General features: G+C 39.3%; 1 protein-coding gene across 1 annotated transcript; it reads right to left on the bottom strand.

Moving 5' to 3' along the window:
* Window positions 1-958: 958 nt before the first annotated feature.
* Window positions 959-14,292, bottom strand: rab30 (RAB30, member RAS oncogene family). The gene is made up of 5 exons (XM_048984291.1): window positions 14,157-14,292; window positions 13,472-13,572; window positions 5,641-5,724; window positions 5,067-5,250; window positions 959-3,673 (listed from the first exon to the last, which is right to left on the bottom strand). The coding sequence occupies exons 2-5, from the start codon at window positions 13,562-13,564 to the stop codon at window positions 3,423-3,425; spliced, it is 612 nt and encodes a 203-aa protein (XP_048840248.1). The 5' UTR covers window positions 13,565-13,572; window positions 14,157-14,292; the 3' UTR covers window positions 959-3,422.
* Between the last annotated feature and the right edge of the window lie 260 nt (window positions 14,293-14,552).

Raw genomic sequence — 14,552 nt, 5'->3', positions numbered from 1 at the left:
CAATTCCAGTTGTATCAATGACCCTTCTAATAAGTCTGCATGCTGCAATTTGTAGGGTGTGTTTAGTAAGACTTTCCTTTGTGCAGGTTTTTCAAAGAGCTTGTTGACACAATGCTGTCTGAGATTCCCATAAACTGCGCAGTTATGAGACCTGATCTTTGGCTTCTTTGACTCCCTCACTGTGTGTGTGGGAGCAAGAAACACAAACATCATCTTCTTGGCAAATCTGCAACTGTTCCAGACTCCTAAAACTTTGTCATGATTGCTCCGATTGTCGTTATCAGTATTTTCAACTGTATTTTGTACCACTGCCTAATCTGTCTAGATCAACTGTCACCTGGTTTAAATTGAGACGTCTTTGATCACAAAAGGAATTCATGTGAATTCATATACAGTATATTATCCAGAATCTCAGGAACCACAATACAGTTCCTGGAGACTAATTAAAAAAAGTTCTGTTTTATTTGAAATATTCTTTAGGGGTGCCAGTAATTTTGGAACTTGAATGTTTTGTAGGAATATTATACATTTTATATATATATATTTTTTTTTTTCAATAAACTCTTTCGCATTCGAATGATTGTGTTAAATCTATAGCTGCCCTAAATGCTTAAAAACAACATTTGAAATGTATGCTCTTAATTTTTTGCTCATGAAGGGTGCCAATTATTCAGTGAACTATACATGAGGTCTATAAATATGTTTATATTAAACTGCAGAAGGTGCACTTTAATCATGTCTGAATTGTTTTATTTGAAACTTTATACTGTGGAGCAGAGGGGTAAATCGAGGAAAAATATGTCCTTCTCCCAAACACTATCGAGGGCACTACATAAACTATTCTTATTAAATATTCTTTTAATAAGTAAAAAATACAGTAAACTAAATACCCCATAACATGCACTTAGTAATTGAATGTAGTGACAGGAAAATATGTTGCTAATTTACATTTCTGAAATAGATTAATGAATATTTCTCCTTTATTGGATAACTAATATCTTCAAAGTCAAGGCCAGTGCACATTAGACAAAACCACTGAACAGCCCAGCTAGGAATGTAACTCTAGCTGGGCTGTGAATCAGATACAGAAATGAAGGTCTCACATGTAGTATACAAACATACTGTGCAGCACTAATATACTGTTGCACATAACTGTCAGACTGGTTATATTAAAATTGAAAAGAAATATACAAATAAAGGATTACAGTAATATTTAAAAAGCCCTTTTTATACAGATCCTTCAAGAACTGACTGTTAAAGAATGCAAATACTGTCAATATAATACGCATGTACTTAAATTACAAATTAGAGCCTGAAAGAAATAATACTTTCAACTATAAAAAAGATAAACTAAGTCTTCATAACTTCATAGTTACACAGGAAAAAAAATACTGAATAGCTAATACTAAATAAAATTTTCCAGTTCAAAATATCCAGGACAAACATTAAAATGTGGAAAGAAATCTCATGCGTGCTGCATGCCTCGTAAATGTCCTTTGAAGTATCGCAAAGCTGACAGATGTACTGGGTGGTGCATTTTACACAGATCAAACCTTTTACGGTCCAGTTTAAAATGGAGAAAGGGTAATGCTTCACATTGACTGGACCTTCATAATGCATTCATAGAACATTCAGTGCACCTTCATAATGCATTCATAGAACATTCAGTGCACCTTCATAATGCATTCATAGAACATTCATAAGCAGCATGTAAGTATACCTTCCTATATCCTTACATACCTTAACAGCTTTAATATACATTAAATAAACATTATTTTGTTGTTTAATCATAAAATACTTGTTACTTATATATATTTAAACTTATAGTTATGGTATGTTTGGATGTTAGGGTATACTGTGCTTTGAATGCATTATGAAGGTGCGGCTGATGTAAAGTGTTAGAGAAAATCCTATAGAAATATTTAAGTCAATGTTACTTCACAGATTTGACTTTATTGATCAGCACTGAAAGCAAAAGACTTGTGATAAGCCTTCTTTGTCTCGGATTATCTGAAGGTCAAAGTCCCTGTATGAGTGGAAAATAAAAATGTGTAAGATGCTGTGTGACTGTTCAGATTCCCGCCAAGCACAGGCTAAACCTTTTGTTAATACTTATTTACACAAATCAGAGATTATTTCCAGATCCTTTACTTTCACTGCCACTACAGATCAGTCTTCCTGCTTCTGAGATTTCATCCATTACTCAAAGCTATGAACATAACCCAGCAGGCCTTAAGGCGGAGGAAGTGTCCGATAACCCATGAAAACGTCAAAAAAGGAAAAATCGGCTTTCACCAATTTACTCTTCAAATAACTGAACGTGAAGATAATTAACTGCTTTGTATGGATTCAAGATAAATCATTAATATTACAGTGGCCATTACCAGGGTGTTTTAATTGAATTTTGGTTCCTAATACACAGGTGTGTAAAGTGATGAGGATGACATACTGTACCACTGAGATGTAACTTGTTACATTTGTATTCAAATAATTAATACAACATAATAGCAATACTTAAGGCAACCCGTTCAGTGCTGTTAACGAGCCTGACGGTTAAAATGACCATTGGGTATTATGGCCATTTCACAATTCATGACAGAAACTAAAACTAATGGTTTTTAAAAACTGTACTGTTGACACAAATAATCGTTTAGTGGCCATTATATTTGTTTTCAACAGCTAGATTAAGTTCTGCTTTGGAGAATGTAGGTACTGTGGGACACAACCAACAGTACATTTATCCATGAAAAGTAGCGTTTCCCCTTTTTTGGTAGTGTTATAATACACACACATACACATGTATATGCGTGTATAGGCAGGCAGCTCGACTGACGTACGTAGCCCATCCCACAAATCCTTCTACACAACAAAAGTCCCCTAAGTGAGATTTACCTTCCCATGCCATTCAAGACAACTTACAGCAAAAAAACACTTAAGCCAGAAATATACTAGTAACACATTCTAAATAACACATATTAAATAAATGAAAAGGTAAAGTGTACATTTACTTACACGCGGATGTTGCCTTTTTTGCATTAGTGCTTCCGTAAACTCTCCAAATATTTTTTGCCCAAGTCTGGATTTACTTAAAAATCGGCTTTACGCAAGTCGAGAGCTGCCTATGTTTGTATGCGTGTGTGTGTACACACACACACACACACACAAACACACACATACACACATGTACACATATATATGTGCTGTGCTTTTGCAGTTTCATCTAGAATTGAAGGCAAATCCATCCAAACCAAGTTTCTTTATAAGTAGCAGTTTAAAAATCTAAAAATCTATCAAGGACACAAAATGTGCGATCGCTCCACACCACCATGTCTCACTTAAGGGGAAAGGAAAGAATGAAGTTCATCACTGAAGTGACACAGGCCACCTGCGTTTATGGCAGAATCGTGCCGACTGCTAAACAGCTAACGAAAGCTACAGCAGTTCAAGTAGCTTATGCTTCTGCCCTCCCCAGGCATGACGGACACATCGTTGTTCACCAGGACATTCTGTTTGGCCTCTTGTATCAGTTCACAGGCCAAGTCCAGGAACAGCTTCTCCACATTGTCTGCCTCTTTCGCCGACGTCTCCAGGTAATGCATGTTTTGCGCCTCTGCAAACTCTTCTGCTCTCTGTCGGGAAACTTCCCGTTTGTCAGCCAAGTCAATTTTATTCCCTGCAAAACAAAAAATATTCAGTTACAGGAAGCCAATTATTAAATTATCAAATTCAATGATTAAAGGAAGGGAATAAAAAAAACTAGGATTCAATAAATGTATCAGCTCACTAGTACACAAGTGTGCATGGAGGAAAAAATATTAAATATTACAAATGACGTAACACTATGGTAGCAAGTTGTCCAAATTAAAGTCGATCTTATTATCCTTCTTCAAAAATTCCTTTTTCATCATTAGCAATCAAGCAAGCAGTGATGTTGCAATGCTATAAGAATAGTACTACAAGACTGAGTAATATAGATTTTATAAAAGCATGTTTTAATGTAATTTGTGTTTTTTTTCCTTTCCAATCCCTTTAAATGTTTTAGTATAGCGCCATAATTTTGCCTGATGTGTCACCTAAGATCAGTGATCAAAATGTGCAAACTGCAGTACTGACAAGATTAACTAGTATACTTGTCAGGTCTTTTGTTAGGGGAAAAATGTACATCCAGTTTGTTTGCATTAAACATAGTTTGTTGTCAGTTAATCTTTAATTGTGAGGACACCTATATACACGACAGTATATACTGATCCTCCAATATTTTAGTTTCATAGTACAGGCTTCATTATTAAAGGAATTTCTTTATGGTAATTATAGTACTTTCAAGTCTTCACATGAACATCGGCCTACACAACAATTTTTGACACGAGAAATTTTGTAGTATTACAGACTGAGTTTTCAATATGTATTAACTTTACCTGTAGCCAACAGACTGGTCATAAAAAGGGCATGATTTCAAAATATGCTCTATATCATCTAATTATAATGAGCTGGTTCAGTACAGGAACCACTAATCAATTATAACTTCAATTTCTTCATTATGGAGGCACATGTAGTGCTTCCTATGGAAGAGTACAAGACATGTCTTCCACACTACCAGCATTCCCAATAGCACGCATATGCACAGACCAGACAGCAAAAATCAATAGGTAAGAGTCAAAAACAGAACTAAAGGCAATGGCTTTTGATGAAATTAAGCAGTAAATGCACCCACAAAAATGAGTTCTCTGAAATTTAAGTATTATAGTCGATGTGCCAGTTTTTAATCCCCATCCTGACCATACCCCAATGCTCGTCCAGAAAACATATGAAATTCTAAAGCTCTCCTAATCCTAACTGTCAATGTCCATAACCACCTATTACTTCAGTACCCTCTGACTGCACGCTGACACTATACAAGGCTAGCAGAACAGCCTAGTGCTACAGACTATAGTGATTTCTGTATGTAATTTGAAGAGTACAAACATTCTGCATGTTCATATTACTTACAAACCATACCGCTTAAGTTCTGAACAGAGATAGAGAGATAAAGGCATGTTTCTGATACATATTTTAAAATCATCTCTCACCAACTAAGACTGTGATGACTTTGTTGTTGGCGTACTGCTCGATCTCCCTCAGCCACTCCGGAAGGCACCGGAAGGAGTCCTCACAGGTGATGTCATACGTAAGGATAAGCGCATTGGCACTGCGGTAGTAGCTCTGGGTGATGGACCTGAACCTCTCCTGTCCTGCCGTGTCCCAGATTTGCAACTGTGGAATGTTGTTAAGAACACCAGTGATAACATGCAAGAATGGGAGCAGATTGTGCTTTTAATGTTTTTCACATACAGATTTAGAACTACAAAAAAAATGCATTTCACCACTAACTAAAATATACAGTTTTCATCTTGTTCTGTCAATATATACAAGTTAATTGGTTAGTATTAACAAAAGACCCTCCTATCTGCGATTTCACAAGCGAATTAAAATCAAAATAAGTGCTGCGGGCAGGAGAATTTAGCATTACAGCAAACTTGAACCAGGTTAGATGGCTACTGGTTTTTACAGTAACTGCAGCACAAATACATCATTCAGCATTTTAATTTCAGCATCACACAACTCATGTTCGCTAAGCATTTCTGACAACTTGAGAAAACATACCTTTACTTTCTGCCCTCTAATCTCCACTGTCTTAATCATGAAGTCAACGCCAATGGTGGCTCCTTGACCGGGTGGAAAGAGGCCCTGAAATGTGACACAGCAGAATGACAGGGGGGGTTGCGTGGGTGGGGGGGGGGGAGATAGGAAAATACAATATTAGTAAATAACATAAATGCAGTGACAATAAAAATACGTCTTAGCTCCGCCCCATCGGACTGATTTATCGGATCATACGGTACCAGTCTAAAGAATGGACACACCTACTGAAAAGTGACCCTAAGCCCACCTTGAGGTTATGTTATTGTATTATCATATGAGCAGGGAAAGACATGCAGTGCTGTGACGGATGACCTGGCCCCCACAATCCCCCCCCACCCTCCCCGGCCTATACCCAATAGAGCTGGTTTGGGATGAGTTGGATCAGAGAGTAAGAGTAAGGCAGCCAACTGGTGCCCAGAACTTGTGGAAACTCCTTCAGGACTGCTGGAGAAGCATTCCAGGCTACATCTGGAAGCTGGCTCAGAGAATGTCAGGAGTCTGCAGTGCTGTCATCGAAGTAAAAGGGGGCTGTTTTGAAGAAGCAAAAATTTGAGGTGTTGAACACTTCTATCGGTCATTGCAATATTTAGTTAGTGTTACTTCACTGCCTCGGGGTCTTACATTATAATGTGAATAATATAACTAAAACAGAGACAAATGCGTTAAAAGCAGGAAGGTATAAACCAGGTAGTGACTGAGCATGTGCAATTCTCCTGTCTCTCGTGGATTTAAAAAATAATTTCATATTATTAAACCAAAATAACACCACCAGGGATACAACAAAAGAATGATTGTGAATCAGTGACTCATTAGCTAATCTAGGTTTTAGGCTTTTCTCTGCTGCAAGGCCCTGAACAATTCTGACGTTCATGTAAAAAAAATAATAAATAAACAAATAAATAAATTTTTTAAAAAAAGAAGCTCAAATCAAAAATTGTCGCCATGGAAATTACACAAAGGGCAGCATCATTGACCAACATTCAATAATAAATGTGCTGAATTCCACTCACAAAATGAAAGGCTTTGGGAATGTGGAGCGTTACCTCTTTGGTGGGGAAGGACGCTGATAGGAAATATTGTACTGTTTTATGCTTAAAAAATTAACAGCACATTATCATCATTAAAGACTGATTTCTGCGTGTGATGTCAGTGCACCCTGCCTCCACATATAACAGGGCCACAGTACGTTTCTGTGCCATTATTAGCTGTGGCACCTCAGAGTTTATTAAGCACTGGCCTTATCTCCAGATACAGCGAGGGTTCTGGAACCAGCCTTCTTTAATCCGGGGGGGGGGGGGGTCTCTCCATACCAATGTGGACCTAACCTCCTGACTCTAAACTCCAGAGGCATCATGTCCTTGGACGAATTGTCCATAACGAAAGTCTATGTTTGAAATGATGCTCATACGTGAAGACAGTACCAAAGCTACTTCAGCCAAAGGTCAAATTTTTAACTCTGTAGTCAAGTTGATGTGTTTTGTACATGCGGGTGAACAGAGGGGCAGAGCTCTCAACCAATCTCCTCTCAGTGATGCGTTGGGTTTGATGCACTGGGAAGAGGCTTCTGTGCAAGATAAAAATCAACTCATGCCTCCAGAAAAACTTCTCCTGTGTGCCGAGTGAGAGCAGGGAAAATGAGTTTGAATGGACTATGTTCAATGTGATAATCACTGCAGCGGCTACAAATAGCCGTGGTCAGAAGACAGTCGATACTCGTCATAGCAGTAACTGTAGGACCCCTTGGTGAACACCTGTGGTGAGGGAAGCTGTCAAGCTGAAGCAGGATGTTTGCATCGCGGTCTCATGAGAAACGTCCAATCAGAAAGATGACAGGGAAAGCTGCTGAGGAGATGAAAGCTTGCACATGGCAGGAGTCTACGATGGTCATGTAGACTCTTGGTTGTCGGCTGGAGAAATGCTGACCGATGCTGGGGATGTTCCTGAGCAGTGGAAAGAACACTTTGAAGAACACCCTAAACCAGTGCGGAAACTTTCACTGCAGTTGAAGTCACGACGGTTGTCCGAGGCCTCAGTAGTGGGAAAAACTGGTGGATGAAATCCATCCAGAGAAATTGAAAGCACTGGATATTGTTATAGTTGACACGCCCCTTCATTGTTTCACAGAATAAGGGTGAAAGTAGCTCTGAGCTTGCAAACAGGCGTGGCAGTCCCTGTGCTTACCCAGAGTACTTGGAATATAAGGGGATTATACTTCTCAGACATTTCAGGGTACTGCAGCAGACACTGAATTCTGGAGGAACGATGACGATTCTGCCCTGGCTGTGGAACAGTTGGACCAACGTTTTTCACTGACATAGCAGTGTGACGATTCATGGGAATATGCCAGCAGTCTAAATGTACTTCGAGGTGAAGGAATATAACTGCTTGCACTGCCACATGCTGTGGGGGGGGGGGGCATTTTTTTTCAGGAATATGGGACACCACTTCTGCTACTTAGTCTGCGTATGAGTGCAGTAAGAATTGTATCTAAACTATAGCAGAAATAATTACACTGTACAGAGTAGATGCTAGCCTCAGGGTGGAGTGTGTCTTGTTGCTACTTCTGCTTGTGATTTCCATGAACAGGATATCGGGTCACAGTCATGACTGATAGGGCATCCAGTATCGGAGGCTGGGAGCAACAGCTTTGCAGACAATTTTGTGCTTTTGACCTCATCCGACTGGGACTTCCAGCACACCTTCCCTACTCCTCCCACATCCCCAACCGCTACAATCTCTAGCCCCCCGACACTCTCTCCCCGCCTATCCGAAAAAAATCTTTATTAAAAGACCAATTTTGTGACTTGTCTACATGTAATCAGGTCACCAGATCTGTGCCAATGGCTGTTCTTTCATGTGACACCACTGTGACACAATTTTGGTGATATTTGTCTCAGATTTTAATAGGTCCCAGATCACCTATATGATGCTCCTGGGAAAAAGATCCATCAAATACTTTTAGGAGTTACTGTGTTAAAAACACCAAGTGTCGTCCATAGTCACCCTTTCCTGCGGCCTCAATTTTAGTACAGTTGACTCAAAATCAGTCCCAACTTCACCCATACAATATGTCTGCAAAGTCCAAAAAAAGTTCTGCCAAATTCTTCAGACATCTTATTAAAGAGAGAAGTATCTGTTTCGGTGGTAGCAAACCAATCCCAAAACCATATGTATTCCCGTTCCTGGGAATACAATAATATTTAAAACACTGACAATTTAAAAATATTAATGGAACTGCTATTACTATTTTTCAGCAAATCACGTACACTTAATATTATCACAGAACATGTGATTCATGATGTGGCAACTCCATGTTAGCAGGACTGGCGTTTCATTAGTTTGGTGAAAAGGAGGTAGTTAGGTCCTCCACAAGTTCCATCTATTTTGAATACACTGTATTCATCCATCCATCTGTCCGTCCATCCGTCCGTCCAACTACCAAATCAGGATTGCAAGAGGGCCTGAAGCCTACACCACACGGCACAGGATGACACTCCATCCCAGAGCATATATGCACACACAGTGACACAGTCACACACTGCAGGCAATTCCCAGCCATTAAGATGTAGAGTATCAGTGCTACCCAAAGAGCCCCCAGGCTGCCAAATATTAAAATATTCAATAATTCAAAACAAAATCTGGTAACAAATGGGCTAGTGTGGTTCAGCAGGGATAATGTACAACTTTAAATGTTGCTGGGTTTCAGAAGCGAAATGTGGTCAAATGCGGCTGGGATCCCAAAAAAATAACAATTATACTGAGAAATCTCATCAATCTTGCCACCCATCCAGCTTACAGCATAGCCGGTGCAGCGCCGAGGAAAACCCAGAGCCCATCAAATACGAGGCAGAAGAATGGGAACAGTCTGGATGGGATGCTAGGCCATCACAAGGTATGTGCACGCAGAGGCAGACACACGCAGACGCTCACAGACAGACGCACGAAGACACACACTGACGCAGACACCCATAGACACAGATGTAGATGCACAGACACACACGGATGCAGACACACCCACACCCACAGACGCAGATTAAGACGCAAACACAGATGGACGCAGACACCCATAGACACAGATGTAGATGCACAAAGACACACACGGATGCAGACACACCCACAGCCACACACAGACACAGATTAAGACGCAAACACAGATGGACGCAGACACCCATAGACACAGGCGCACAAAGACACACACAGACTCAGATACATGCAGAAAACCCATAGATGCAGATGCACAGACGCAAACACAGACGCAAGCACACAGACAGACGCAGACACTAAAAGAAATTTACACCTGAGGATACAGTTTTTTCGAGTCACAGATTGCCTTACCATCCTGCTGCCCTTTGACCATTTCAGTAATCACATACATGATGTGTATTTCACCCCGTTTACCTTATAGACACCATGTACAATTGATGAACTCTGATGATTCTGAACCTGCGTGATTCGTTAGTGAAGCACCGAACTAGAGATGGTGTAAGAAGGAACAGCAGTAATTTATTGCTGGAAAGACAAAGGAACCGGTGGCAGACGTCAGGCAGGGCCCAGCTGGGCCACGCTCAAGGGTCCAACAGCATACGACTACTCTGCCAGCCATGGCATTTGAACCCACAACCAGTTGAGTCACATGCTATGTCATCAAAGCCAGGCTGGACTGGCATGACAAAATGGAAGGGGTCTGCATGAATGTGTAGAACAGGCACCTACCTCCCTGGACTCTGCCAATGCATCATTCAGACAGACGCCTCTCGGGAAATCTCCCATACCACACAGCTACCAGTCCTCTCAAGATATTTTGTGCACTTTAGGTTCTCTCTCCTAATTTCTATTTCCACAATTACCATGCCATTAAAACAGTCAGTTCTCAGCGCTTTTCTAGAAGTTCACTCAAGACTAATATACTTCAAAATTACAAACTGGGATCCGTTTCCCCTTCTGTCCAAATGTCTACAGTGTCTTAAACTATCTACAGAACTCATTAAAACTACAATACCAAGCACAACATTCCAGCGAAGCTCCTTAGAGATTCAACATGTCGCCCTTCTGCTACAGTAGTGTCTCTTTCCTTATTCTGCTGTACCTATATATATATATATACACACACACACACACACACACACACACACACACACACACACACTTATCTCCAATGACAGAATTACATTCCAGTCATCGCCTCTGAGAAATGACCTTTGATATCACTGTAACAATTTAAACTTTAAAACAACTATAGCATCAAACCTCTGGCACACCTTCTTTCAACAAATAACAGTTGCTTCTTCCTATACTACTACTAAGGGTTTAACGGTACACAAAAATCACAGTTCGGTACGTACCTCAGTTTTGAAGTTACAGTTTTTGGTACAGCAGGGGCAAACGTTTAAACTATGATAGATAGCTTCTTTTGTTCTTTATTACACAGTGATTTACTGAACACAGTATGACTGTCTTTCTTAAATAAGAAGTCTCTGTCAATACTGCTGCAACCTATTAATAACAAAATCTCAAATATACTTGAAAGTAAATCAAAATAAATACTCTTAAGTAAATAAAAATAAAATAAATATCCATTAAAGGTGCACATTAACTTACCTGATCTGTACTGTATTCACAATAGCGGCTTTCAGCTTCATATTAGAACTGTGCAATACAAATATTGTCTCAAAAGAGTCAAACCATAACTAAATAAATATCCATGTTGGTGCAGGATTTTAAATAATTCCTGTGCTGTACTTGTATTCATATTAACACCTTCCAGCGTCACATTGGGACGTACGCCTGCATGCGTAGTGGCGCGGCTTCATCCGCCCCTTTCCAAATGTTGCTCAGGAGAAACACAGAAAGACACAAGAGGTTCCGGATTTGCTGCATTCGTTCGGTACATATGCGTACCGAACCGGAAGCTCCATACCGAAAATTTTCAGTACGTGTACCGTTACACTCATAGCTACTACATCTATCAGATTCAGTGATTCATTACAACACTGAATCCAGCTGTTGTTGGTTCTGCTCACTGTTTCTTCAGAATAGCAAGCTTCTGTCAAGTTTTATAAAAGGGTGTAAGGACCTCGTCATTCTCCACACCCAATCACAGTAAACAAATGGTGTCTAACTGTTCCAGACATAAAATAAATCATTTCCCTTTTTTCCTTACCCCTATGCGTGGGAATGACGCCACACAGAGAACTGCAACATCCCACTGGCTTTTCAGCAAAGGTATCAGAAGTTCAGCCCCAAGCTGCAGGGCGTTTCATTGGTCGAGTCTTTGGAAACAGCAGATTTGACTCAGACTCTTAATGAGGCACAGAAGGGCACCATTTGCCACTGAACTTTGTCTGTGTATTTAAATTAATTCAATGTCATGTGATGGCGCAACCACCAGAAGATTCCCCCGCCTAAAGCCCTAAGCTCCACCACCCCCCACCCCAAACCCTGTCCTGGACAGCAGTTTGAAGGTGGACAGCATAACCCTCTGTGTTTATCCTGATAATCTGCTTGCCCATCTCTTAGGCTATGCATTTTCTTTCCAGCAATACATTTTCACAGCAAATGAAGCAGTAGTTCTATCCAAAGTATCCCTCCCCCACTCAAAATATAACTTGTATAGCAGATCTGTAACAATTAGGCTTGTGCTGAGATTCATGCTGTCTTGCATCCCTGTGGGATATTTCCTCCACATGACTCAGGCTCCGTATCAGTGCAGTAGACTGCTATCACTTGCAGGCCCGGCCTCTCACTCCTGGACATTGCTCCTTCATTCCACATAAATTTTTTCCCCCCACATTCTTTTACGTATGTTGTTGCATATAACCTTTTAGTTTCTTAAAGAATAGATACTGAATTCATCTTTTGGTTCTGAAACGAGTGTCATCCAAGTGGTGTGATTTTGCAACTGTTTCACTAGCCCAAAAACCGAAATCGCCCGATCCTACTGCTTACATTTTCTTTTCATTAGCATACATTTTGAAATTCTTATTTTCTTTTTATGTTTCAAGATGCATGTCTTTACAATCCCTTTGCCTTAGCTTCCATTTAGTTTCACTTTGGTTCTATGTGTACTAGAAGCAAGCATAGTATTTCAAATTCTTTGTATGCATGAATACTAATGAAACCTGATTCAGATTTAGTTGCAAGCATGAAAAGTACAGAGGATGAATAAAACTAAACCACCTATCCACTTGACACTTAAAACATTCTCGAACCATTTTTCATTCGATGCTACAGTATTCTTGGTAAAAATCCTTGCAGCTAGATTTAAATTTGTGAGTGAAAATGCCATTAAAGTGCATAGAGATGAGTTCTGCTTTGCCACCAAGACACCTACTTATGGAAAAGCATTTTTTACAGTAACGTTTCCAGAAATATGTTACAAATAAGGCGGCCTCCATTTTTGTCTTCAATGTATCTAATAATTATGCATGACAAAGGATAAATAGATGTCAGATGACTATCCAATAATGTTTGCAATGGCTAAAAAAACATTACTGATAATTTCCCTTTTTTCCTTACCCCTATGCGTGGGAATGACACCACACAGAGAACTGCAACATCCCACCAGCTCAAAAGATTTGATTTGTAGATTATTGAAAGCAAGTCAAATCTTGTATGTAAAACTTGTAAGACATAACATTACACTTAACTACCACTAATGGTCATTGAAAGAATTTCCAAAAAATACTAGTATTAGTAACACATCTCAGCACACGGTCAAATTAGAATAATTATACTCTTATCGGTTATAAAACAGCATTAAATGGCTTTAAAATAATAGGAGTTAAAAACTGACCTGAGTGAATCGACGCACTAAACAGGTTTTCCCAACTCCGGCATTTCCGATTAAAACTATTTTAAAAAGGTGGTCATAATCTTCCATGCTCATCAGCACAGCTGCAAGACACGAGAAAATATTCTCAATTATTCGCTATTCCAGTCATGTATAATCCTGTCTTCGATCCATTTCATTATTACCTTTATATACCAAACCCACTGCATTACTGTATTGTAATGCCTTGCTGTTACTTAGGAGATGGATGTAAAAAACGGAACACTGCTCAGAATTCCATATATTCCCCCTAGATACACCGACAGAAAATTTAATGACCTTCGTGCTAAGGCATCATTTACCAGTTTCAAGAAAACAGATTTACTAAACATTTGCTAAAGAGTATGAGCTTACGCCAGTGCACATACAGTACATATAAATACATATTTCAAAGAATTGAATACTTGAATTTTAAATCAAATTTATCAACTGTAATATGCTTATGCATTTCTGAATAAATATAGCTAAATATACATTTTCTAAGTTAATGAGAGTATTGTAGTCTTTGCATGAGTTTTCCGTTACAAAAGACACTAGCTGTAATGATTTTTTTTATTATTTGTCAAAGCTTCCACACCTATCCTTATCTTTCTCTCATGGAAAGACATTAATACAAATGTTACATAAAACATCACTACATTCAACTTACCAAAACAGGGATCTCCCCCACAAACGTTATTTTGATTTCATTAATCTGTTTTATAGCTTTGTAGATTATTGAAAGCAAGTCAAATCTTGCAGCTCGGTTTTGTTGCAGTGTTGCACAAGGTTTAGAACCAGAGGAGTTTCTTTTGCATTTTTAACAATGACATCACTCATTTTCTATTGGAGGAAGACTGCCATAGCCAGACACTGACTTCTGTTGGATTATGGGATTTATAGTTCATTTGTCTCAAGCTCATTTGTAATCATACAGTTACGTACTACGTTCCCCAACAGCCACAGATACTTCATCGCCCTAAATACCGAGAGGGGGTGAGCCTTCTCAAGGCGTAATATGTATTCAACAAATACAGAGTCCTACTTTGATTTTGTCAGTAAATCA

This window comes from Brienomyrus brachyistius, chromosome 18 (assembly GCF_023856365.1).
Source record: "Brienomyrus brachyistius isolate T26 chromosome 18, BBRACH_0.4, whole genome shotgun sequence".
Taxonomy (NCBI): domain Eukaryota; kingdom Metazoa; phylum Chordata; class Actinopteri; order Osteoglossiformes; family Mormyridae; genus Brienomyrus; species Brienomyrus brachyistius.
Note: the sequence above shows the minus strand (reverse complement) of the source record. Positions and strands in the feature narration are given on the sequence as shown.